Below are 26,362 nucleotides of genomic sequence, written 5' to 3'. Positions count from 1 at the left end.
TATTCACAATTACACTTCTTCCCTCCTCTCTTCCTTCAGAAAGTGGGCGAAGGTTCGCAAACTCCTCCCTCTCTTTCAATTCCTTTTTTCTATAAAAAAGAATATGATTTTTGGTTTTCTAATTTCAAATGGATTTTTCCTTCAGTTCGGTACAATTTTTTGATTTTGAACAAATTTATGACTTTGAAGCATTGTGGGGGGGGGGGGTGATTGATCAGATGTATTAAATCCAATCGGGCTTTTTTTATTGAGTCTGATCAAGTCCGAAAATATCTAATTGTACTTATCTAGGGAATGCCCAGATTTGATCAGATCTGAGGTATTGATGATACTTGAAATCTGCAGGAGAGATCTAATTCGATCAAAATGTTATCAAGTCAAATTAGATCCAGGAAGTGTGCAAATTTGTTGAAATCAATTTGTTTTCTGCTGGGTTAAATGAATTTTTGAAACAGTTTGGGCATTTTTTCGTGTCTAAAATGATTTTTGCACAAATTTTTGAAGATTATTTCCAATTTGATGGATAATTTTTCCAGAAATACTTTGCGAAATACGTAATTCCGGCAGAATTATGATGGGTTTCTCAACAATTTCAAAAAAAAAAATTGGAAACATTTTGAACTGATTTTTGAATTTTTTTATGCATGCTTTTCCAAAGAATTTTTCATCTTAAAAAAGTAATTCTTTCAATTTTTAAATTGTGAAAGAATTTTTTAAGTTGATATTATCACTTTACTCAATTTCGTCCTCCTTCTTTTCTGAAATTAATTTCATTTTTTATTTGAATTAGACCCCAAGTAAGTACTTACCTATATTTTGAATTGACTTTTATTACAAAATTTAACAAAAATTGAATATTGGAAAAACATCCAAAATTATTTTAAAATTCGCGTAAAATCTTTCCAAAAATTTGTTATGCTAGGTAGCCTATTTTTTAATCAGGATATTAAGTACATAATAGGTATATGAAAAATGAAGGATAAAAAATCTCTACTCTTCAATAAATTTACTTTAAATTTGTAAGATGTTTTTGTTTCTAGAATTTTTTATAAGTTGGGTATTACTGAAATTTTTTGTACAGTTTGTGGTAACACGTTAGTAGTTATTTCTGGGATTGAAACATATAAAATTACTCTTTTTTTCGGAAGATGATTGGATTTCAATCTTTAGTTTTTCAATAAATGAGGTTTTTTATAAAAATATCTCAAAATTCTCAAAATACTTGAATAATAAAGACACCAAGGTAACAGTACTACAACAAATAGAAACTCGACACAATGTGCGAAATGCCCGAATATCATTTTTGAAAATTTAACGTGATTTCAGCAATTAATTTTTTTTCCAAATGTAACCAACTCAAAATGTCAGAAATTGGTCATATTCTTCAATTTAAAAAAAAAATCTGACCTAATGTCAAGAATTTTCCCCATGTTTTCCAAATTCTTGAGGATCAGGCTAAATATTTGGTATCTAGGTACATAATTAATTATGCTTAGGTACTCTAAATAATTATGAGAAATTGGTCAATTTTTTCGAAGTTTTTAAAACATATATCTTTCCTTTCCCTACGAATAGCGGGTAAAAGTTATTGCCAATTAACCAAAACCAAAACCAGAAGGTAAACACCTACGCATAAAAAAATCAAAACCGTAACAAATTCTTTCCACTAAATTAAAATTGGTTATAGTTCTTCTGGTTTTTTTTGGGGGTTTTAATAGCTGAATAACAAGAATCAAAACTATTATAAAAGCCATAAGAGTTGCCAATTGACTCGAAATAAAACATTTCAGGAAGGATATTTTCAAAAGGAATGCAAAACAAAATTTTTGCTATGAAAAAGCCGAAATTTGAACAAATTTTTCCAAAGTTTTTCATTTTATACAATTTTATTTTATGAAAATTAAAAATAAAATTACTGCTAAGCTGGAGAGAAATTTTTTGAAAAAAATTGATTCAGAAAGCAAAAAAATGCTCATAGTTTTATAGGTACCTACGTTTATGTTTAAATAGAATTTTCATCCGCTAGGGGAGGCCAATAGACCTATTCATCTTTTCCATACCATTGGCCAAAAGTAAAACCAAAATCAATGCCTAAATTCCAGTCCCTGAATTTTTCACACGTATACTTACCAATGAACATAGATCAGAGAATTAATTGAAAGTAGAATTTTATTAAAAAATTTCTGTTCCTTAGTCTAAGTTTAACAAAATTGATAAAATGGAAGAAAGAAGCAAACTTTACTTCTACTTGTCACTGGGAATAGAAAACGTTAGGTACCTACTTCGAGAATTTCAAACATTTTCCTTTTTATTTTTCCAAAGAAAAGTACTTGTATGATTATTTATGAAAATTTGAAGTAAGTTCTACGCTGAAATACCCATCTATTCATAGGTACCTAGCTATACTGAAAAAAAACAACCATCTGACCCTTGCAAAAAAGACTACCGAATACCTATTAATATTTCAATGTGGACAATTTTAGAAGGCCTTTGTTAATAGAGCGTAAGTATCTATATGGTAGGTATGGGTGTAGGTAGGTATTATTAATTCATCGAGTAATTATAAAATGATCTACGAGTTAGATGAAGCTTTTAAAAAGTTACTCTCCAGAAAAAACTACACGAGGTTCAATTATTTACCAAAGCGTTTCCATCTCATTCGGTTTTTTTAATGAAGCCTTGCCACAATTTTCTGAATTTTATACCTATGTTCCCAGTTATGTACGTATAGCCCCACATGTAACGTGGGAATTTAGGCTACAACTTACAAGTAGGTACCTACTTGGTATAAAAAAAATTCCAAAATGGTAGATTTTGCAAATGGCTGGGCTTCAATTTTTTATAAAATAAAATACTTCCTCATTTCTTGATGATTTTTTTTCAGTTTTAAATAAAAACTATGTTCTTTATAGTGACGAAGATGATGACCTATTCATGAAAGTTCTTATTTTATACGTTCTATACTCTTAGCAATGCGCATTTTGCGAGCATTGGACACATTTTTTGAAATTCTGATTTTTTTCTCTATCCATTCTGTTATTTTTCTCTTAATAGATACACTTTTTGAAAAAAATCACCTCCAAGCTCTTATGATCTCATTATAGGTAGGTACCTACCTTTTTTTGGAGGGAAGGGGCGGATTTTTGGACATCTTATCATCTAAATTGAGAAAGCTTTCGTTATTCACTTTCAAAATGTTTACATTTTCAGACGAACGTAGAGAAATAGAAATGAAGCAGAATATTAGTCGAGAGGAACGAAAGCGTAAAAAGTTTTACAGGAATGTTCAAAAATCAAAAAATTCCCTTCTTTGGCTAGTCATATCGTAATTTTAATTTTTTTAAATACCATCGGGATACGAGATCAGACAATAATTTGAAAAAAAAATGTACGTAGAAACCGATTGTTCAAAAGCAAGCTGTTCAACGAAAAAAATACCACGCATTTAAATAAATAAGACTGAAATAGGTATTTCACGAAATAGACAAGTACCTAAGATACTTCGAAGTTCAAACTGAATATCCATAGCTACCCATTTATAATCTAATATTATCTTATCTCCTAGAATGTCGTTTCAAAGGTTTACGGGGAAAAGCATGCGAGTGGCATTATTTCATTATCAGTTCTCAGCAAAAATCTGCGACAATCGTCGCAAATGGCGTCGCCAAAAATCGTTATATACTCGTAGAATACCATACCTACAATAATGCGTACGTATTCCTGGGTAATAAATGCAGTAGATAGCGGCGCACAACCTCATGTGGCGATAGAACCATTTTAGACAATTTTACTAATATTTTCTTGGATTTTAACATTTTTATTCAGATTTCTATAACTACGTATTTAGGTAAACGTTATTTAATTTTGTTCGTTTGCCCTTTGAATGTGCTTGCCAAATTTTAGCTTCCTCTGGTAAATTATGGTGGGCTTCGGCTGGAAAGTGTACAGAGGGGAAGGGGTTGAAATTTGAAACGTTGAGTTTTTTCACGAGATTTTTCATGGTTTAAAATTTAAAAAAGCATGTGGAAAAAGTGATTTGCTCGCCCTTCTAATTGTGTTAGATTAGAATACCAATTGATAATTTTAGTTTTTTATGATGATATCGCACCTTTTGATCGGTGGTCAGTGGTGTAGCCAAGGTCATTGCCTCCTCCTCCTTCTTGGTGAAAATTCGAAATAAAATGTAACAAAAATGGTCGTTTTTTGAACTATTTTTTTAGAAGAATTTTCACTCGAGCAGAAATTTTTCATCTCTATAATCATACATGGTGAAGAGTTTTCAGAAAATGACCTCTAATTTCGATTTTTCCCCCTTAAAATCTAGTTTTATCCTCTCCTTGGAAAAATCCTGGCTACGTCACTGCCGTTGATTGGTCATTTAATTTTTTCTCCCAAAACGTATAAATGCATCGATGATTGAATTTTTAAATTTAAATCAATTTCTATTTTTTTTCCTAAAATGAATAAAAAATTGCGTAAATTTGTCATTCTGTAGGTATATTTTATAGATGGCATTTGGCAACACCCTCCCCCTCCCTTCGATGCAGCTTCTGCATCGAGTATCATAAATGAATTTTAAAAAATTCTAGGTTTAAAACTGTACCAGCGTTTAGCAGTAGCGGACAGTTGTCCCATTTATTCTCGTCTGCGACTTCTAAGCTCCGATAAGTTCGCTTTTCATCCACCAACTCAGCCAAAAAATTCTCAAAATCTATCGCCAGAGTCAGACGTACCACACCTTATCTAGTATCTGATTTCCAAAACCACCAATGGAAAAAAAATGACCCATCGCTTATAAAATTGCATACCCTACGCAACGATTTATTCTCATACGTCGAGAAAACGCCAATTCATCAATTTTTCAAACCAATTAAAACGCTCGAAAAAAAAATTGCTCGTTAAACACGGTAATTTTTCAAATCTTTAATAAACACGTAGGTATTTAAGTATTAGTGCGTCCTAGAGTAACCAAAAAAAAAAAAAACCAAAACGTAGACTAACGGTAATTACCTACATTCGGTCGAAACAACAAGATAAAACCCTCGATAAAAAATTCTCCGTATAATTTTAAAATCGACCATCGTCGTATCATTTGGTTTAATAGCGCCCAACTCGAAAAAATACTCCAAGTCGAAAAAATATATCCATTATAAAATTCATATGACGTCAAAAAATAAATCAGTTCATTCAGCCATGCAATAGGCGCCTCGATTATGGAGCCCCATCACCCAAACTTCACGTTAGGCGCCAGGCCGCCAGCAGGCAAGCTTACCAATACAGCCCTACCAACATACCTAACACCTGACAGCCGACACACGGACCGCTGAGGAGAGGTTTCTTATTTCCCTAATCATTAATAGCTTGTCAGTATCACTACCAAGTACTTAGACGTTACTAATCGGTATCCGTCATTTTTTTTCTAGTTCGGTTTCTACGTTTTTTTACACGTTTAATAATCGACTATCGATCGAGTCATTTTAATCGTTTATCGAAACAATTTACACGCGATCGTACGGTTTTTCAAGTCGAGAAGTTTTCATGTTTGAAATAATTTCAAATTTGTGATCGTTGAAGTTACTACATACAACCAGTTCGCGAGTTTTGTTTTATTTTTGTACGTTTTTCTCGTTGCTGTTTTATAGTTTTTTTTTTCGTTATATTTGATTTTTTTAAAATAAAATTAATTCGTGTATTATTTTATTCGTAACACATGTAGTTTCGCGAATTTAATATGATTTCGTCTGCTTTACCTACCACGAGTAAACGTTTACTTAGTTTTTCAATAATTTAAAGCAGAAATGGAGGCATGGAAACGTCAATTACATCTCAAAGGCTCGTAAAGGTAATTTTAATCCATTTGTTTTAATTTTAGTAACTTGTTTAAAATTTTAGTTTTTTTAAAAAAAGTTTTGAATGAGTTTCTGGTTTGGTTATCGAATGTTCGACGCCAATTTGAATTTTGATTATTTTTTATGCCTTTGAGTGTTTAAATAGGTAATGAGTTTAATTTTTTTGAGCGAATTTCTGAGTTCTTTCGATGAAACTGGAGGTGCTCAAGTTATTGTTCTTATAATTCAAGCATAGTCTTATTTTTTAGATCTGAATTCATATTATTCAATCTGAGAAGTCAGAGATTGAATTTAAACAATTTAATGCTTCGACTAATAGTCTAACGATGGAACCTCATTATCATGAATAGTCTCCCAGGGCCCAGGGGTTGATGAAATGTGGCCCAGGTGGTAGGCTGGTAGCTCGTGGGTCACAGACCAAGCCACTAAAATTTCAACTGCCAGTTCTGAGTGAGTTGAAGGCCTGCAGTAAGAGGCAGAAGTTTAAAATTTTGAAACTATGAAGTACCTTACCTACCTATAATACAAATATTATTCAATGATTTCTAAATCTAAAAAAAAAAAAATAATAATTGCTCCAATAGATTTTTCAAGTTACAAGGTAGTTATGTATTGTGAATAATGTTGCATCAATTTTTTGCCTGCATTTCAAAGTTGAAGAAATTGTAAACAATTCTACTGATAATGTCAGAATTAGTTTATTTTGTTTTAAATTTGATTTATTATTAAAATAGATACGTCTAAAAAATGATTAGAGATTCGTTTGGTTTTTGAATTACTTAATTTCAGAATTTTCAACGTGTTTTTTTTTTGACAGCAGGTCTGAAACTCAAAACTGGCTGCTGAAATTTTTGGTTGCATAAAGTGAAGGGATAACACTTCATTCAAATCAGTAGGGCCCAATTCATTAGGAATTCTCATGAATTGGTCCCTATACTGATTCAATTTGAAAATTTTTGTGATTTGTTTCCAACGAGGTATCATCCCCTTCTGTCATTTTGATTTCTGATTTCATTCTCTCAAATTCTGTCAATTCTATAGCAAATGTTTTAACCATTGATAGGTACCTCCTTCTGTAATTTTTTTGGGTTCCAGATCTTAATTGAGAGTTAACATCCCTGATCAAGATTTGGCACTGTTTATCAGTTATTTAAGCAAAATAGTCTCTTTTTGCAATGATGTTCTCCGAAAATCTGAATTCTTTGAAAAATTCATTCAAACTATTGTGATATTTTTGTAGGCAAAATGTCGACATCTCATTCAAGTTGATGAATCATGTTGAGTAGGTACCTACTCAATCCATTAACATCAAAGCAAAATCAAGATCATAAATTAAGATTGGTCTTTACAAAAATAATAAGTAGGTAGGTAAATTGTGATTTCAAAATGTAACAGTTTCATTCAGAAGTGTTTTTGTTGAAATACTTTTTTCTTATCTAAATTTTGGAACATATTTTATTTCCTGACGTTTCAATTAAAAATCAGTAAATCATGTAGTGAATAATAATAATCTATTGAATCATCGGGTAACTATTGAAAATAATTCTCTGTTGTGTTATTTCCACAGAAAGTCATAATTATGTAATAAAATTTAAATAATTCTGAGCATTCAGCTTCTGACGTATGATGAGATGGTCGATTAGAAGCAATTAAATCATATAATTATTTAAATAATTTTCAGACATATAGCAGAGGTAAATCTTGAAGAGTAGTTCCTCGTGGGGGGGGGGGGTGGAGAATTTTGTGTCCCAATTGAATGTCATCGTAATCTAAAAAAAAAAATGTAAAAATGATTTACTTGTCTCGTTTTTTGTTTATTATTTTTAAATTTAGAGGCAAAAAACAAAAAACTTGATAATCATACGTATTATGTAGAGCCCCCCCAAAAAAAAACTGAAACCAAAACTTCTACCTATCACAAAAACTATTTACTGAAACTTCAAATTTGATTTCAATTTCGAAAGCCTTCAACTAAACCGCTACTAAATCGGTTTTTCCTCCACTGTTTCTATCCATTTGACGTTGAAAGCCAAAATGAGAATCCCCTATCGCTTTCCCTCCCCCCACCCCCCTCCACTGGAACGACCCGGCCATATTTTAATGTATTTTTTTGAGAATTATTTATTGCAAGAAAATACAAATTGTTTAATAATGTTGAAATTTTAAAATTTTCTTACAAAATATCTCAAAAATACCCCCTCTTCTCCTCCTCAGAAAAGTACAAAGTCATTAAGATGATTCTCCACCATAAATTTAATGCTCTCAATTTTTTTCGCAGGACTCTTGGTTTTTTTTTTTTTAAAATCGATTGTTTGTGATGACTGATGAAAAATATGAAATTATTAAGAATGGTTTACTGAAAAAATTATGGAGATCTCCCCCCCCCCCAAAAAAAAAGAGAGGAAAACGAAAATTGTAAAGGATGAAATTCCCCATTTTTGCAGAAAGATCCATTTTTCTCATGTAGGAAGTTTCGTTTTTGAGAAAATTTGAGTAAAATCAGGAAAAATCAACTAGAATTAACCAAGAAAGTACTTATTAGTGGTAAAAAAATTGAATTTTTTTAGATAGAAACTTGGTTTTTGAGAAAAACTAAGGTTCTATGAAAAAAATATAGTGAAAGTATTGTGAAGCATGAAATTTCTCGTGAGTTTGATGTGTGTAGTACTGTAGTATGTACTTGTAGGTACTTTTTTTGGTGAGACTTTGTTTTTGAGATATTTTGATTTGAGCTGAGACTTTAGAATTTGATGTTGAATAATTGATTATTTTATTTGTGAAGAAAAATATAGATTTCGTTCGATTTCTTCTATCATTAAAAATCGACTAGGTACCTAGACCTACTGAAAAAACCGAGCAAGCTCAGAAAAAAATGAAGGGACACAAAATTGTCAGTACAATTATTTTAATCACATTTCGTAAGTGAGAAAATTTTTCCGACTTATGGAGTGTTTTTCAAGTTGCAGGTGTGTAATTTTCCAAAATCAGGCATTTTTGTTGAAAACAAAAAAAAAATCTTCATCATAAATTCCTTTGAATATTTGATAATAAAGTTCGAATTTTGATATTTGAAGCCTCACGAAGGACCAAAAATGAAAATGTTTTTCGAAATCGGACTCGACAATTTGAAAAGTTAACAAAAACATTAATTTTTGATACTTCTCTTGGTCTTGTCAATCCTTTGGAAGTCAAATTTGAAATTCAACTCCGTCAAAATCTGATTCAGAAATCCAAAAGACAAAGAAATGTTTTTTTAAATATAGGAGTCATCCGTCTCTTCCATTTCTCCTCTAAGAAACAGATGAATGGACCTTTTGCTCAAAAACAACCGTCCACGTTTGAACAAAATAAATACATTTATTACAAATAACACCCAATCAATATCGAAAAACGTTTCAGGTAGTGTTGGGTTTCGAACTGTTCAATTTATTTGAAATTTCCTTCAAATTGTAGTTCACGAATTCCAAATTTGTCCGAACTCTTGAGTAATGTTGAACATTCACAAAATTTAGCGAATTTTTACAAGAAAATATTCGTTCATTTAAATTCAAGTTGGTATTTTGAAATTCTCATGCGAGCAAGTTGTGCTCGTTGCTATAGGTATACCTACTTAATCGAGCCTACGCGATATTTTATTTTATTTTTTCAGATAATATTTATCAAGGTAGGCACAATTATTGCCAAACAATAATAATATTACAAACAACTTATATGTAAAATCGGTCGTTATAGTGAAAAAATTTCGTAAATATTTGCCATTGAAATAAAACACAACGAATCGTAAAAATTAGACACCACTAAATGGCTCGAATTTCCACCTTGTATGTAGGTACTATGTAGTATGTACATGTACTCACATAGATACTTCGTGAAGTAAATTACGCTGGAAAAAATTATGGATAAAATTCCAAACCCCGAAACATTATTCTTGTAATACCATTACACGAATTTTTATCGGCTCGTTTAAAGCTGGAAAACCTTGAAACTTGATCAAGTTCGGAGTAAAATACATTAGGAAATTTTTTCCAAAACCGAGAAAAAATTAATAGAATTTTTGTGAGCGGATATTTCCCTATGCCAATGATACCAAAATCTTGAGAACGTGTAGAAAAAATTCGAATAATTTAAAAACTATGTACGCTGATGAATCACCTTGGATACATGCACGAGCAACACGAGAGAAAATACCTATATAAATACATCGGATGACCAGCGAGAGAGCACCTGTTCATATCAAACTACTTCGTACAATGATTTTATCGATAGGTAATAAAAATATTATCAAAATAAACGCTTTCGATAAGTAAATAATTCGCGCCAAAAGTGGCGATATTTTTCACACGAGGCTTATCAGTTACTATCTGGTCATTTACACCTCGGTTTGATCAATTTTCACACATTCTGGCGATAAATTTTTTTCAAGGTGGAGTTTTTTACTTTTTTTATGCAGTTGACATATAATGCAACTTTTTCGATTTCTCGAAGGGTTATCGATTCGAGTACCTATTAGAAATATATACACGTGAATATAGGAAGAATTGGAAATATCTTTGGTCTGGTGTAAGTTTAACGTACTCGTACCTACTACGTTATCCTCATCACACGAGTTTCTTTCAGAAATTGCCTTTGATAAAAATATACCTAGAGAAATACACAAACAAAACGTACACACACGAATAGTTTTTTGTTTTCATTACAAAATTTCAAGGTTATCCATTTTTCTTCCCCATGGCATACGTTTGTGCATCGAGTTAGATCTTTTAACTGGAAATTTAGCTTGTTCGAGTGAACAAAAGGAACACATGGTCTTCTTTTGGTGACCTCTTCGATAGCCATAGACCGCAGACTAGCTATCTCTAGACTGTATAGATATCGATGTCGCATCGACCGAACATTGAACCAGCCATCGCTGAACTTTTACTTTCGAGTTTGCTTTTTGAAAAAAAAAAAATCGCCCCTAATATGGATTTAATCGTGATCATTTCTATAATAACGTTTTATTCATCGTAATAAGTATAAATCACTCGTCAAAATAAGGAAATAATAATTTCACTCAATTTATTCAACGACGATTTCCTTATTAAGAATAAAATAAACACCCGAATAATACTATCAACTTTTATAAACTGTATACTCTACAATTTCTCACGTAGGTATTTTGAACAATAAATAACCGATGATGGAAGAAATTAGGCTAAATCGATGTTTTCATTTCAACTCCATGTTTTGGAAAAGTTACTCGAGTAGGTATTACGAGTATTTTCGTATTACGCTGTGCTATTATAATTTTAATGTACTTACAAATATTTATTGTACGTACATCGAACCATGTTTGTTCGGTTCAATAAACACATGAACTGTGTAGGTATTGCATTCAATTTTAAGGTTCATAGAATTTCAAATTTCAACGAAAATGATTCAATTTTGATAATACATATGTTTTATTTGTTGCGACCATTTGGTGGAAAGTTTTCCTAATCGTACGAGTTACGTAATCAAAGTGCTTTTCCTGAAAATTCGGCTGACGAATGGTTATTCCAGAATGGAGCAGAAAATATTTCAAATTAGAACACATCTGGTCTAAAGCACAACTTACATTGCTAATTGAAGGAACCTTTTGTCTCCCTACATCATAATACACTCGAATAAAAGGAGAATTAACTTAAGCTTGGAAAATTTTAATGTTTCATTTAAATAATTGAGGGATCATGACAGACGATCGAATTAAATCTTTTGCAATGAATAGAAAAAGCTCTGTAAAATTTTTAATTGGAGAATGTTGGAGCTTGATCAAGTGATATTATTTCAGCTCTTTCAATTTTAGAAATAGACTATCATTTCATGGAACCTTTTTTATTTTTGACGTGAATTTTGATGGTGGAAAAAGAACATGGGGCACCTGACCATGAAAAATTCCCAAAAATAGAGAAGTATTGTTCGTAAATCAAAATATTAGGTTTCTACACTAATTTGTTTTTGATTTCTTGAAAAAGTAGGTAGGTAGTGGAAAATTATCGATGTCGCCAACAAAAAAGTTGTCAGTTTTAAAACAAAAATTAAAATAGAAAAATAATTGGGAATGGAAACAGTTTTTTTATATTTTTAAATCATTTTTAGGTATTTACCTAGGTATTCATAGTATATTACACAACGAGGGCCGAAAAAGTGATTTTTGACGAGGGTGAGGTTTGTGACCCGAACGAAGTGAGGGGAACAACTCACACGAGTTCAAAATCACTTTTTCTCCGAGTTTAGTGAAGTAATTTTTCCTGAACGAGGGTGGAAAGTACTTATTTTTACATCCGAGCGATTCTCGCGAGGTTGGAAAAGTAGTACTTTTCACCCCTAGATAGGAAAAAAAAATTCCAAAAATTAAAAATATTGAAAAAAATTACTGTCTTAATGTATTAGAAAAGTAGACGGAAATAATTTTGAAAAAAAATGAAAATTGCAGTATTGCACACTTCTGAAATTCTGACCACTTTTCACCAACTGTTTTCAGAATATAAAATCTATGAAGATCGAAGGTTAAGAATTTCGGTATTGAATCCTGCTGTACCTTTGTGAAAGGGAGAAGAGGAAAATCTGGATCAAAATATTTTGAAGTTTCGTTTTTTATGTTTCCTCTTTCTGAAGTACCTAGCTACATTTTGTGAGAAATTAACTCCCTTCTTTTCAAATTTTCTGTGGTGAAAAAAGCGAAGAAAACATTTTTTATTGAAATTTTTCAATTTTTGCGCCATAATTCTTCTAAATAATTTCCTTTTAAGAAAAAATCTCCTCCAGTTTTCTAACAATGCAAATTCTCGTGTATGAAGCTAAAAAAATTGTTAAAATTAAAAAAAAGAAAATGATGTAAAAATTTTCCAAAATTTTCTATTTCTGTTGAAATTGTTTTAAGGAATTCCGTATTGAAAAAAAAGTCTCTTTGGTTTTGTCGTTGATTGGAACTCACAAGTTGGAAAAAATTGAAATGAATAAATGAAGGTGGATGATGATTTTCAATTCTGTGTATCTAATAATAAAATAATTTTTATGATTCCTTGCATTAAAAAAAAACAGGTGCTCAGGAACGTGAATCATACAAAAAATTAACAGATATTCGTAGAAGTGAAGACATAGAATTTCCCTCATGGTCAGCTCATTTAAAATTTTGTCATTTTTCATCACCATTTTTCAACTTCTTATCTGAGTTCAGTACCTAGACCTACACAATTACAGGTTTCCAGTAATCTTCCAAACTAAGTATTTAACAGATTATTTCCTGCTGCAGGCTACAGCGACAATATAAGAATAAGGTTTAAGGTATTCATCTCGTAAAGCTGAGATTTTTTCCTCTTTGGTAAACATCTGTAGACTCGATTGTTGTTTTTGGATGTCCCTCCGTATGCTTAGGATAGGACATTATCAAAGAGAGTATATCTTTCCGCATATACACGTTGCTTGTGTTGTGTAGATACAGACAGATACAGAAAAACTGATTCTGTTTAAACACCTTTTAACAATGGTCGTTACAAACAATAGCAAGACAGCGGTCGATTAACGACGACCTGTTCATGTCGCCCATATCCAAAATGAGATGTAAAGCATCCCGCGCACTAAATGATACATTTTCCCATCTATTTACTTCTCGATAGTGATCGTTCCGTCGCGGATATTCCTCCTCTGCATCTGAACTGAAGCGCCGAGTGATTCGATTCGATTGTGAAAATTGAGTATTAGGTATTTTTTTTCCTTTCTCGATTTCAGGTGCTGACGATGATGGTGAGGTGCGGTGTGGTTTTGAAATATTTTATACTTTCTCGATATCATTGCAATGGTATGTCGATTTACCTGCACTGTTTTTGAATTTCTATTCGAATTTTTTCGTGTGTGATTAGACGGAAAGGAAAGGAGAGGAGGGCAGATTTCGATTTTGTTGGTCATGAAAATGAACAGGGACGATACGATTAACTACATTAATACATTAATTTAATATGTTGATATATGTAATAATTTTTCAATATTGTATGAATCATATAAAATGTGCCTTATATTGACATTTTTGAATGGAATTTTTTGAATATTGGAATCGAGTATTTTCACAAATTCTGCTGACGGACGTTTTTCAAAAAATGGAGACGTTTAAATGCCGAATATTCTTCTTGAAGTAGGTACCTAATTTGTCCTGGAAAATGAAAACTGCAAAAAATTTGAATTTTTCTTCATATATATATATTTTTTTGTCGATAGTAGAATTAAATAAGTTGTGGCAATGTTGTATTGAAAAGGAGAGGAGGGGACAGGAAGAGCAGTCATTTTGAATTAATTGTGACTTTCAACTTCACCAGATGAGAATCCGAGGAATTGAGAATTATTTTGCCAATTTGTGACAGGAGGGAAGGGAGGAAGCCCATAAAATGTCAAGGTATTATTTTTGTAGGGAGAGGACGATCTTTTCAAATCATGATTTTTGGTTCTTTGCAGCTCTTATACTGTTCCAATAAAAAACTAAAAAAACATCGGTCAAATCTGCGGAATTTCGGAGACCCATTACACACAGACTGGGCACTTCAACGGACACGGCTATGTGGTATACGCGTCAAGCAGCGACACAACCCACCAACGAGGTGTTGCTGTGCTGGTAGCCAAAGAGTTCAGCCATACTGTCAAGAGATACCATGCATGTAGATGGGAGGTCATTTACAAACAAAAGGAAGAAAAGGGGACCCAAATTGGAACCTTGAGGGACACTAGATGGACAGGGGTATATCCTCGATGTTTTGCCTTTGTTGAGGCTGCAACCTCTGGTGCCGCGCTAGTGTCGTTTTGGATGATAAGAGTTGAAATAGGGGTATAGTTCCAAAAGTTGCTACCTCAATTAAATACACCATCAAGATAAGACCAGAACAAGCTACATAGGTCTTGAGAGAAACCAAGTTTACCTAGTTTTTGTATTAATATCCTATGGTTGACACTATCAAACGATTTTTTAAAATCAGTATATATTGTATCTATGTACTTGATCACCACATTCAAGGGAGCTCAGACAATACTCAACAAAGTTGATTAGATTTGTGTTTACTGATCTACCTCAACAAAGCCATGCTGGTTTGATGAAATAAGATTTTAAATTCTTATTTTGGCTTTTAGTTTTTTAAAAACTGGATCTTTAGGTATATAAATGCGACATCATACGAGGTGCCTCATGGTACATGCAAGTCGTAATTTTAAAGAAAAAAAAATCGTTCAATAAAGTGGAACTTTCTTAATTTGCTCAAAACTATCTCAAAAATGATCATGGTGAGAAATTTTATATTAATTTTTTTTTGCTAGACTCTCGGTTTTTTGAACATTGATTTTTGATTATGATTTTTTTAAAAATTGAAAACAATTTTGAATTTTTCATCATCAAAATCTGATTGGCTCGTGAAAAAATAAAGGTTAATCAAAATATCGTAAATTGTTGAACTTCCCCTTTGCAGAGCCCACTACCTTTTTCTTGGAAACTTTATTTTTGAGATACTTTGAGTTAACGAGTGGAATTTCAACACATTCAACAACTTAATGTGATGGTTTGTTGAGAAAAACTCAACATTTTTCAAGTTTTTTGTCATAAAATATAGATTTTTTGGGAAAATTGAGGACTCAACTAAAAAAATGAAAGAAAACAAGATTGTACAGGATGAAATTTCCCACCTATAACCTGAAATTATCTAGTTGGTTTTTTTTTCAGGAAGTTTCGTATTCAGAATATCTACCTACTTTTAGCAGAAATTAGATAGCTCAACTTGAATGATTTCTTATTTTTGGAACTTTATACTGTCTTATGGACGATTTTGTGATGCAATTTTTTTTTTGATTGTCGCACCTTTGAAGGAAACCCCGTTGTTGGGTTTCTCGAGAGTGAATTTTTGATTTTTAAACAATTTTTAAAAACAACGCTCGAGTGGATTTCTTATTCTTCATGATTTAAAAATTTTTGATCGAAAATTGACAAGAATGACAATTTTGGAAAGGAGAAGAGTTTTTTTGACACGTCCGTCTACTATTGGTGAAATATTTGAAAAGTGCAAAAATATTCATTTTTTAGGTTCCTGCTTTTGTTTAAAACAGCGGTGAAATTTTTTCAATATGTTTCACTCTTAAAATTATAATTATGTAGCACGCGTCAGTTCGTTGACAAATTGTGGGGAGGAGGATTTTTTCACATGTTTCGTCTATACATTGGTAAAATATCTCAAAAGTGCAAAAAAATTTCATTTTGTAGGTTTCTGATAGTACTTTTGCAATAAGTGTAAAACTTTCAAATTTTTTTCTCTCGAAAATGAAAAAAAAATGCCAGTCCAATTTTTTGATATGTTATTCTACATAAAAAGCACTAAAACTGAGAATTTTTTCAAAATTTTTACTCGCGGACATCGTAGTTATACATATTTAAATTACAAGTTTTTAAATCGATTTTTTTAGATTTTTGAAAGTGACAACGCTGATTTTGACATCATTCGTCGATTACCCTCTCAAAGTACTACAATTTGAAAAAAAGTTCAAAATTCTATACCTAGTACAACCGGAGCAATTTGCAACTGAAATTTCCCATTTTCGGCCATTTTAGAGAACTTTGAAGCCCCACAGCTTCGTCAAAAAAAATCGAAAAATATCCGGTTTCCGTCGTTCCTCATCGTTTGATGACCTCTACACATGATCTGATTTTGAAAAAAATCGAAAATCCCTCGTACAAAAATCCGCCAATTTGGCATAAAATGGCTCAATTCTCAAAAATTTGTAAAATTTGTGAAAAAAAAATTTCAAGTGAAGTTCAGCACATCAAATCAGGGATCAAAATTTGCAGATTTTTTTTATATTCTTATTAATACTTGATATAAACTAGCTGCTTGATTTAATTTTTAGCGAAAAATTGAAAATTTTTACGATCGATTTGATTTTTAACTTGCTCTGTGTTTTTTTTTGCTTATATCCACTTCATAGTTTTTGATTAGTATTCCATATCTTTTTTGAACCAATAGTACCTGCATTATATCTGAAGTTTATTCCACCAACCTGCTCGAATTATTCGAGGTTTCCCTCGATGATGGAAATTCTACTGGATGAAATGTCTAGATACCTACATCACCTGTATTTATACAGGAAGAGTGAAACATTTTCCGGCGCAGATGTCGCCTAAAACATTAAATAATATCCGTTTAGCGTATCGTATTTCATCAAGTTTTTCGATTTTCGACCCAGTCCAAGTCGCATCCCCAAAGTAAAACCAAAGAAGGTAAAAAACCACTACCACTCTTATCGCAGACGAAACTCTGCAGGTAAAAACCCATTAAGCGATAGGTCTACTGTACTACGCTCAGTCGCTCACCTGTAATGGGAAGCAAAACAAAAATTACGCTCTTATGTACCTATCGCAGACTACCATTATTATTAGGCAGTATTGAGTATACAAATACCAAAGGATAGAGCTATTTGGATAAAGTTTTTTACGAGTATTTTTTTAGTCGACTCAGATTCGTACGTTATTCATTAACAACCGAATGCGAGATGCGTTAACAATGAATCGTAAATTCGGTAAGAATCGCTTCACAGTGATACGAAATTTGCACCACGTTCACAGACAGGCGCCGTTGAAATAAGACTCGGTCTTCGGACTTCGGAATAACTACGTTAAAAATTAATTTAAAATTTCGGACATGACTGCTATTAACGCCAAGAGTAGACAAGTACTATAGGGTTCTTTTGTTTCATGGACGCCATGCTAAGCTCTGGCAAACTTGTGGTTTTCGTAAGACCACGATCTGACGATCTGCATAAAGGTAAAGGCAAGATTAGAAGTTAACGAGTTTTTTGAATACACTACGTTATGTATATTTTTCTCATCTTCTGTTCATTCCTCACTCCTGTGTGTAGGTATGTGTTTTTTTTTATGCAAGTGTGACACTATGCAGGAAGTTCCTACCTATACCTAGGTATTTTGTGCATGGATTTCCTGCAATTTTGCACGTGAGTTACGAATACGTAAATGAACTTCTTAATCGAATACTCGTATAATTCCTCCATCGTGATCGAATTCGATAAATTTTCTTTTCATTCGAATGCTTGCAAGTGATAAGGAAAGCTCGATGATAAGAATTCGAATGGAAGTAATTGCCGTCGCGTCGCGTCAGTCGCGCCTCGCCAATCCACGCGATGTCAATGACCTGAATTTATTAATTGAAAATTTTCTATTTCAACTTAGAGGTTCTCGTACGCGTACGCGTATTGTATTTTCCACTTACTCGTATTTCCACCATACGTGGTATACCATACATACACCGTCTATAGGATGACGGCCGGGCCAGGCAGGGCCGGTGCAGCAGAGCGGAGCAGAAGGGGAGGGCTCACATATATACCCGGAGAGAGTAAAAATCTTCTTGTCATCTTTAATTCCTACGCAACTGCTCGAAGATCGGATCATTTAATTAGTCATTCCTGTTTCGTATTATTGGAATAGTAAAAACGCACGTGCATTACAAGGTATGTGCGTGTGTGGCGGTTTTGGCTTTCAAGATGTAACCGGTTGTAAAGAGAGTAGGTTTGTTTACATTTTTCAATGGACGCTCTTTGATAGTAATAATAGTTTAAATGCTTTCAGCGGTGGGATAGTTTCATTCATTAAAAACATCGTGTATATTCGCTATATTAGACTCGTACATACGAGTACAGTACCTACATATGGCGCAGAATTCGCTTCTCTTACTCTTGGCTCGCGACTATAGCGAAAGGTAACCATCAAAGGTTATATGTACGTTCATTTTTTTTTTACATTTTTTATCGTATTTGGTATAGTACGCAACCTACACGAAGTGTTGACTTTACGTTGAGAAAAAGGCGTAATGATCGCAGCTCTTAGGACTTTTGATTTTAAAAATCTCCTTCACAATTTCAATTCTCCATCATGATTTGGATTTTTTTTTGAATTGCCACTTGAAATAGCGAGTTTTTGAGAAAGATTGTTTTGATGAAATTTGAATGGATCGTAAAATAGATATTTCGAAATTTGATTCTTATCATTTGTAGAATGATGTAAATTTTTAGTTCCTTTATTGGGAGGGTGGGAGGAGGTAAAATCTTCCGGTGGGCGCAAGTTCATTGTTGAATATTGAAATTTTGAGTTTAAAAAAATGTTTCTTCACTTCCCCTCTCCTTCACGATCCTTCTTCACTGTACCCAGAGAGTTTGAAGTAGAAATATTTACTTACTTAGTCATTGATAATTTGAGCAGGATTGCTAATTTTAGAAGAATGGGATTTTTATCCTAAATTTGACGATTTTATGATCGTTTTGTTTTCAATTCTTGAGATTTCCAAGAGTAAGTTTTTCATTTGTTTTTTTCTTTAACAACTACTTTTTTCTTGTATTTTTATGGATTATTTTTATTACGAGTACTTAGTTTTTCGAGTATTACGTGACCAAAAAGGACTGGAGTAAAGACAATAAATAAGTAGGTAATTGAATAAATAACATTATGAAAATTTACTTAATCCATGAAATACAGGGCTTAAAACCACCAAAACCAAATAAAACCACCACAACCATTGTTTTTCAATTGGTTTTAACCACTACCACAACCATTTCAACTTCTTTCTGTTTTCTGTACATTTAAAAAAAACAACAACAACAAGAAACCAATATGTTGGAAAAAAATTGGATTGAAAAAACCAAAACCACCAAATAGTTGTGTTCTTTGGAGAAAACCACAACCACAAGAACCATTTCAATTTTCAAATGTAACCATAACCAATAACAACCAATTCATGATATGGTTCTTTTTGATTTTTGAAATTTTTTTCAATTTTTCCAGACCAGTGATGGAACCTTAATTTGTTTTTTGGTAAATTTATTTGAAAATTCAAAAATTTTTTGATATCAAAACCACCACAACCACGAAAACCATTTGAAAATTTGAAATGGTTTTTCATACCTCAAAAAAAAGTATTATTACAAAACCAAAACCACATCCACACCATATTAAAAAAAAATTGAAACCACTTCAAAACCAGAACCAGAAAAACTGTGATTGAAAAACCAATTCAGAAACCATAAACAAAAACCATTATTTTTGAGTCCTTTAAAAACCACCTACCACAGCAACCAATAAAATCCAAATGGTTTTAAGCCCTGATGAAATACGAGTAAAACTGATTCAATTTCTATTTGAGGAGGTGGATAGCAAAACGCAATAACTCCATTTTTGGTTTTTTTGGGAAATTAGGAAAAATTGTCAGGAGGGGAAGGGTGGGGGGTCGAGTTCCGAAATTGGTGTCAAATGAAAGGGGAAGGTGCCACAAATAAAATTTCCACTCAATTTCAAAATTTCGGTCACCTGGGTAAGCACAGTGAGGAAAAGAAAAAAAAGTTATTGCGTTTTGAACGCAAAATTTTTTTTTTGGTGTTTTTCTGCAAAAAAACGTATTTTTTATTTGAAAAAATTGATGTTTAATCGAGAATTTTCGATAAAAAACAATTAAAAAAATGGAATGTGAAATTCAAACAATTCCTGTGTGTGATATGGCATTCAGAGAGTGGCAACGAAAGCACCATTTTTTCAAGTAACTCCTACCCAACGATTTTCAGTACCCACCCGATGAAAAAAAACAGTGTTACCACATCTGCGCAACTGAAATGTATAAAAAGTAGTGGAGTTATTGCGTTTTGCAAACAAAATCTCATTTTTCAATGCATTTAGCTCTAGAATCAGACTTGTTTTCCTCGATTGCGCTATGATATTCAACTGATGGACAAAATCTGACACCGGGAATGGATTCCCCGTTGAATTTTACATAAGGATAGATATCAAACTCAATTTTCGTAATTTTGGAGTTATTGCGTTTTGCTATCCACCTCCTCATTTGTTGTTTTTTTTTTTTGGAAATCCTTGAATTTAGGGTAGCGTTTGCTCCAGAAAATGACCTCAATGCAAATGAGTAGGTACCCTAATTATTGATTTGGTATGAAATTGAGAAGGTTATGAATTCATGAGTCATAGTTCTTAAGTTGCTGCTCTGCTCTAATCTTACATGAAACATTGTGGCGATTTTTGAAAATGTCCAAAAATTGGAGCAAAATTGAAGAATTGTTCCAAAAAAACTATCTGAAATTTAAAGTTAGGCAAAATACTTGAAATTGGAAATTATCATTCCTGGGAAAAAATGGGTTACTCAAAATCAGAAATTTTTTTAGAATTTCAATTAGAAAAATTGAAATTTTAATCACTCACCAATCACCTATCTTGAAATAATTTAATAATTGCTAATGTTCATTGAGGAGGGGGGGATGCTCCATAGTATACCTGCTTGAAATTAGGATAGAAGTGGTATCCTCGATTTGAAATGTCAACTATTATTGGGGTGGAGGGGGGAGCTGTAAATCATCGAAAAAACTGATATAAATGAGTATTGAATTGTGTTCTCGAAGGCAGTATTTTTGATTCTGGAAGTTGTTTGACCCTAAACTCAAAACTGAGCTCCGCAGAGAGCTGCTAGATTTTTTACCTCAATTGTCAGTATTTTTGTTTTTTAAATTTTGGGCTCCAACTGCACTCTGAAGGTTTAGTTTTTATTCTGGTGATAGGGTAAAAAATAGGATGGGTTGGCTTTGACTTTTTTTGGAAAATTGGAGAGGGATTCAATAAAAATTTGTGAGGGACATCAAAACACTGTAGGAAAAATTTTGGATCCCCAACTTGAACCATCACTTCTGTACCGGGGTTTCAAATTTTGAAATTTATTGTACACTAAAAATTGAAATTTTTTTTTATCATTTAATCAAAGTAGGTATATCCTCTTGGAAGTAAGAAAACCGTTTTTAAAATTTTTTCACCATTTTAAGTCATTTTACACAATTTTGGAATAATTTCAAAATCGTATCATTTTTGCAAGTCATGCAAACCCTTAAAAAGGTGACCAAAAATCAAAAACGGTCTTCTTTACTTCTAAGTGGATATAATATGATCAATTGGCAAAAAAAAATTCAGAAAAAAAAACATTTTTTCCAATTTTCAATACTTATAAATAGGTACCTAAATTTTAATATTTGAAGCCTGGAAGGACACTGATGGTTCAAGTTATGGAACCAAAATTTTTCTTACAGTCTTTTGAAGAACCCTCACAACTTTTTATCGAATCCCACTTTTAATTTTCCAAAAAAATCGAGGTCGACCCACCATAGTAAAAGATTATCAGATCGAGTATTAAAGTCTCTAAAACGTTTTATAGGTTTTAATTTCCTACTCTATATTACTGTTCTCAAAATTTTAGGCTCTGGCAGCTTTCCCTCTAATGGTCAAATTTTGAAAAAAAAAATAAAAATAAAAATAAAATGTGGAAGATACCTAGGTAGTGTTTGATACGTTTTTGATAACACTGATTTCAAATTTCAAATAATTTTTTGCATACGAGCCCTCTAATTTTCTCAATAAAAGTTAGGTACCAAATTTCAAAAAAATTGAAAAATTTGTGTTGCCTATAGTTTTTTGGGGTTTTTATAGAGATGCACGATTCTAAATTTCAACTTATTTTCTTGGAAAGAGCACTCTGATTGTCGAAATGAAATTCGGCATTTTAAAATTAAAAATATTATCGTAATCATTATCTTATTTTACACATCGATTTCTGTAAAATGCAGAATCAATATGCTGAACCAGGTCCCTTTGTTGGGTAAGTGAAATAATTCTTGAACAAAATACGAAAAATTAAATACAGCTCCAAGCTCGAATCTCTCTCATGAAGCTAAAAAAAATCTATCCTAAGTACTCGTAAGTGTCGTAAAATTTTCGACTTACGAACATAAACAAACAATATAAAACATCTCGAGTAATTATCCTACGATTACCTATACGTACTTCTTACCATCTGGGCAATAAATTTACATAATTTATACTCGCAAATATGAGTGAATTTTAAAATCTTCTCCTCAAGATTGGATTTCGGATAAAAAAGAATATATTCATCGGTATTAAATATCATCTCTTTCATGTCCATTGTACAGTAATGATTTGACGGAAGGAATTTTCAAAACTTTTATTGCATCTTGTACGTATACGTATCTACTACAGATTGGATTGAAGTCAACGTTCGAGGTCATTTGCATTCTGCATCAGTAAGAATACCTACATACAAAATATATAAATCTCACTCAGGAAATGGGACCTACCCAAAATTGACCAGTTTAAATTTCCTGTGTGAAGGTTTCTCAATATATAAAAAGTACTTATAGTTTGGAATGTCTTACCCAACTGTAATAAAAAAGTGACGATTTCCTTCCTCATCGATTTTTTCAAAATTTTATTTGAAAATTAGTAATGTGTGTTTTAATATTGTTGGTTTGTAATTCAAATACTCTGGAGCTTAAATTATCTAAAGTTGAATTTTACCTATGAAACAATTTTTTTTCCTCGTGATTTTGGAAAGTTCTATCATAAGTTTTTGAACAACAGGTACATTTCATTCGAGGGGCTGGGTAAAACAACTGTTGCAGCATTTCAGCCAGAATGCCAGCAATATGCCTGCAAATGCCTGCACAATTCAGGTCATAGTTCTCTAGGAATACTGGTATAAACACTCACACCTCCAACCACAGTCATTCATTGTTGATCCCGAAGTCAAGTAGACCTATCAAAATTGTGATAAAGATGAATTTTTCTTTCATTACTTCCAAGCAACTTTCAAGGAGCAGGTGTAAAGAAATTTATTTTTTTCTTCTTTTATCCCGACCCAAGAATGTCGTTAAGTTTTTAACAGTTTTACTAAAATCTTGAGTAACCTTGGAAATTATTTTTCATCTGATTTTGATTTTTTTATGACAATGCCTTGGAATTAGTTTGTACCTACTGGGCTAGATCCACAAACTAAAATTTGATTTCGTCGTGCAAAAAAATTAAATGGGGAAGGGAAATTTGAAAATTTTTCACTTTCTCAATTATTTATTTTTTTTTCAATTTCCATGAAATCAGATGTAGAAAACATGAGGTAGGAAAATTTTCCAGCATCCTATACATAATTTTCTGCAAGAGCTCATATTTACTTTTCACGAAAAAAAAAAAATGAATATCATCTAACAATATAACGTGATAAAAATTACCAAATTTCGTCCATTAGATACAATACTTCTTGGTCACTGAAGGGTTAGTATTTCTCTTCAATTTACACATCACGAAGAACACTATACTTAAAGGGTGCTGAACCAAACAGACATCTTGAAGGGAAAAATCAACATTGCGCAGTTGGTGACAAGGGATGCGTGATTTTTACGATCACGTTGAACCTGCAACCTGATTATTTGATAACATCTCGACACCATCACGACTAGTCTTTTGAAAACCAGCAGCCATCGAAGCGTAGTATCTTTCCCGGTCTGGCTGTCTCTCTCTCGCTCTCTCTCGCGTATCTGCGAAGATCATTTACAAAATATATGTACTATAGGCAGTGCACTGGCGTATCACTCGCACCTATGGACACGAAACACTCCATTTATTGCAAATCGCCGTCATTAGACGAAGCAGAACGAAGGACGAGGCGAGGGGAGGGGGAGAAAAACGCCACCGTGTCGAGTTATTTTTATGAATTTTCTAACCAGACATTATGCACGGTAAAGCATAATGTTTTACAATATTAAACGCCGTATGGAATATACTCGTACAAAAATAGAAATGTCCAAGTTTACACGATCGTTGGTTATAGATATTTCCATATTTAAAATCTTTCAACTTGTTCTATTAAAATTACCATCGAATTAACTCTGAATTGGTAATAAGTTAACGCCGTGTAGCGTCGGCTGCGACGACGACGACGGCGGCGGCGGCGCTTACAGTTGATAGTTTTTTTCTCCTTCTTCGCTTGCCTCCTTTTCGCTGCTCTTAACGGTTCCACACACACCGATATGTTCAATAAAAAACAAGAAACGCTTACGCCAGATGTCATTTTTAAAAGAGTAAAAATGTCTAAAAGTTCCATCTACACGTGATAAGCGATCGGCAATCCGGTTACCGGTAATTTTGTAAGCGCCGGAACCTACCTATAGGCGGATACCGTATATGAGAGAAAGAGCGTAACAAGAAAACCGAATACAACAAATAGTAGGCGTTAAAGATAGAATCTGCCTTTGGATACGACAGATTCCAGCGTGTGGTTCGAGTTTCGTTCGTTCGTTCGGTTCGGTCTCGTCTCACTCTCTATGTCTTTCTCCATCTCCGTCTCTCAATGTCTGTGCTTTTTTTCCCTTCTTCTTCTTCTTTATATGTGTATGCTAAAGCGCCCACTTACACATCTTCGTAATAAGCCCAAATTTGGTAGCGCATTAATTTATTATTTTATCAACGTTCTCGGATCAGTTCGGTAAATTACAGAGATTCGGTGGTAGGCGCCCGAGCCCGACCATTCACAAAAATCTAACCACCGTCATAAATACTTGTTCTCTTATCAAGATCAAAATATTACAAAACTGTTACACATACAACAATACTGTATAGGACATATAGGTAGATAGATATACTGTCTGCAATCTGCATCGTAGGATGCGTTTCCATATATCCATATACTACCTTCGGCTTCTTCCATCATAATATCCCCTTTACACACAATACAGCACGTACCAAGTATCCATACCTACAAACTTGTATGCTGTATTGTATATCACAGATCACAGCTGCCTGTTCGAGTTAACCAAAAATTAAAACCTTCCATAATAATACCATGGTACTAATTTCACACACACACACGACGAAAAAAAAAAGTCCAATTTCCTTACACATATTATATTAGATAGATGTAAGTACCTAGACCTACAATGTTACTAAAACAATACGAAAAGCTAATAAATTTTACGCCTTCGTGCGGTCACTTTCGTTCCTCTCCACTCTTTCACCTTCGTATACATATATGTATGAATGAAATCAACTTCGCTGCATTGGCGGTTGGCGCCAAACCGAGCTAGACTTTTGTATAGGTGTAATTTGATGTATTAGGAAAAAATGGATTTTTAAATGTTCGACTAACGCTTCAACAGCTGATCGGATTCGGGTCAAGAGTAAATAGCTTTTTGTTTATATGGGTTTCATTTTTCATTCTGTTCGAGTGGCGTAGCCTAACTGATCGATAATCTTTCGAAAATTTTAGAATTTACGTATATATACGAATAAAATCGTCGAGAAATTGAAATAAAATCTGAAGATGCGTAAGGGTGCCCTTTCAAATGTGTGTCATTCTTCAGATCTGGTATCTGGACACATTGAGGTGAGTGCATGAAGGTAACATACTCCAAGGGACGAACTGATTTTTAATAGTATTTCAAACATGATAAATTTCTGATTTTGATGTAGGAACTATCATTTATCAAGGTGAACGAGAAAGCTTCAAGAACCAAATTACAAGTCTTCGAAATCAAAATGGCTATACTTATGATGAGGAAGTGATTTTCGAATGAAACGATTAATGTGCTTCACGTTAATTTCCCTTGATGAAAAAGTTGATGTGGTTCAACATAAGGTC

General features: G+C 32.8%; 1 protein-coding gene across 1 annotated transcript in view; it reads left to right on the top strand.

Annotated features, from left to right (window-relative positions):
• The first annotated feature begins 5,299 nt into the window (after window positions 1–5,299).
• LOC135840848 (noggin-2-like) overlaps window positions 5,300–26,362 on the top strand; it is a 45,458-nt gene continuing 24,395 nt past the window's right edge. Inside the window, exon 1 of the mRNA XM_065357570.1 lies at window positions 5,300–5,842. Coding sequence (XP_065213642.1) covers window positions 5,807–5,842 — 36 coding nt within the window. The 5' untranslated portion in view covers window positions 5,300–5,806. The remainder of the gene's footprint in view (window positions 5,843–26,362) is intronic.

Source organism: Planococcus citri, chromosome 3, assembly GCF_950023065.1.
Source record: "Planococcus citri chromosome 3, ihPlaCitr1.1, whole genome shotgun sequence".
NCBI lineage: Eukaryota > Metazoa > Arthropoda > Insecta > Hemiptera > Pseudococcidae > Planococcus > Planococcus citri.
This window is presented reverse-complemented; position numbering and strand designations above follow the sequence as displayed.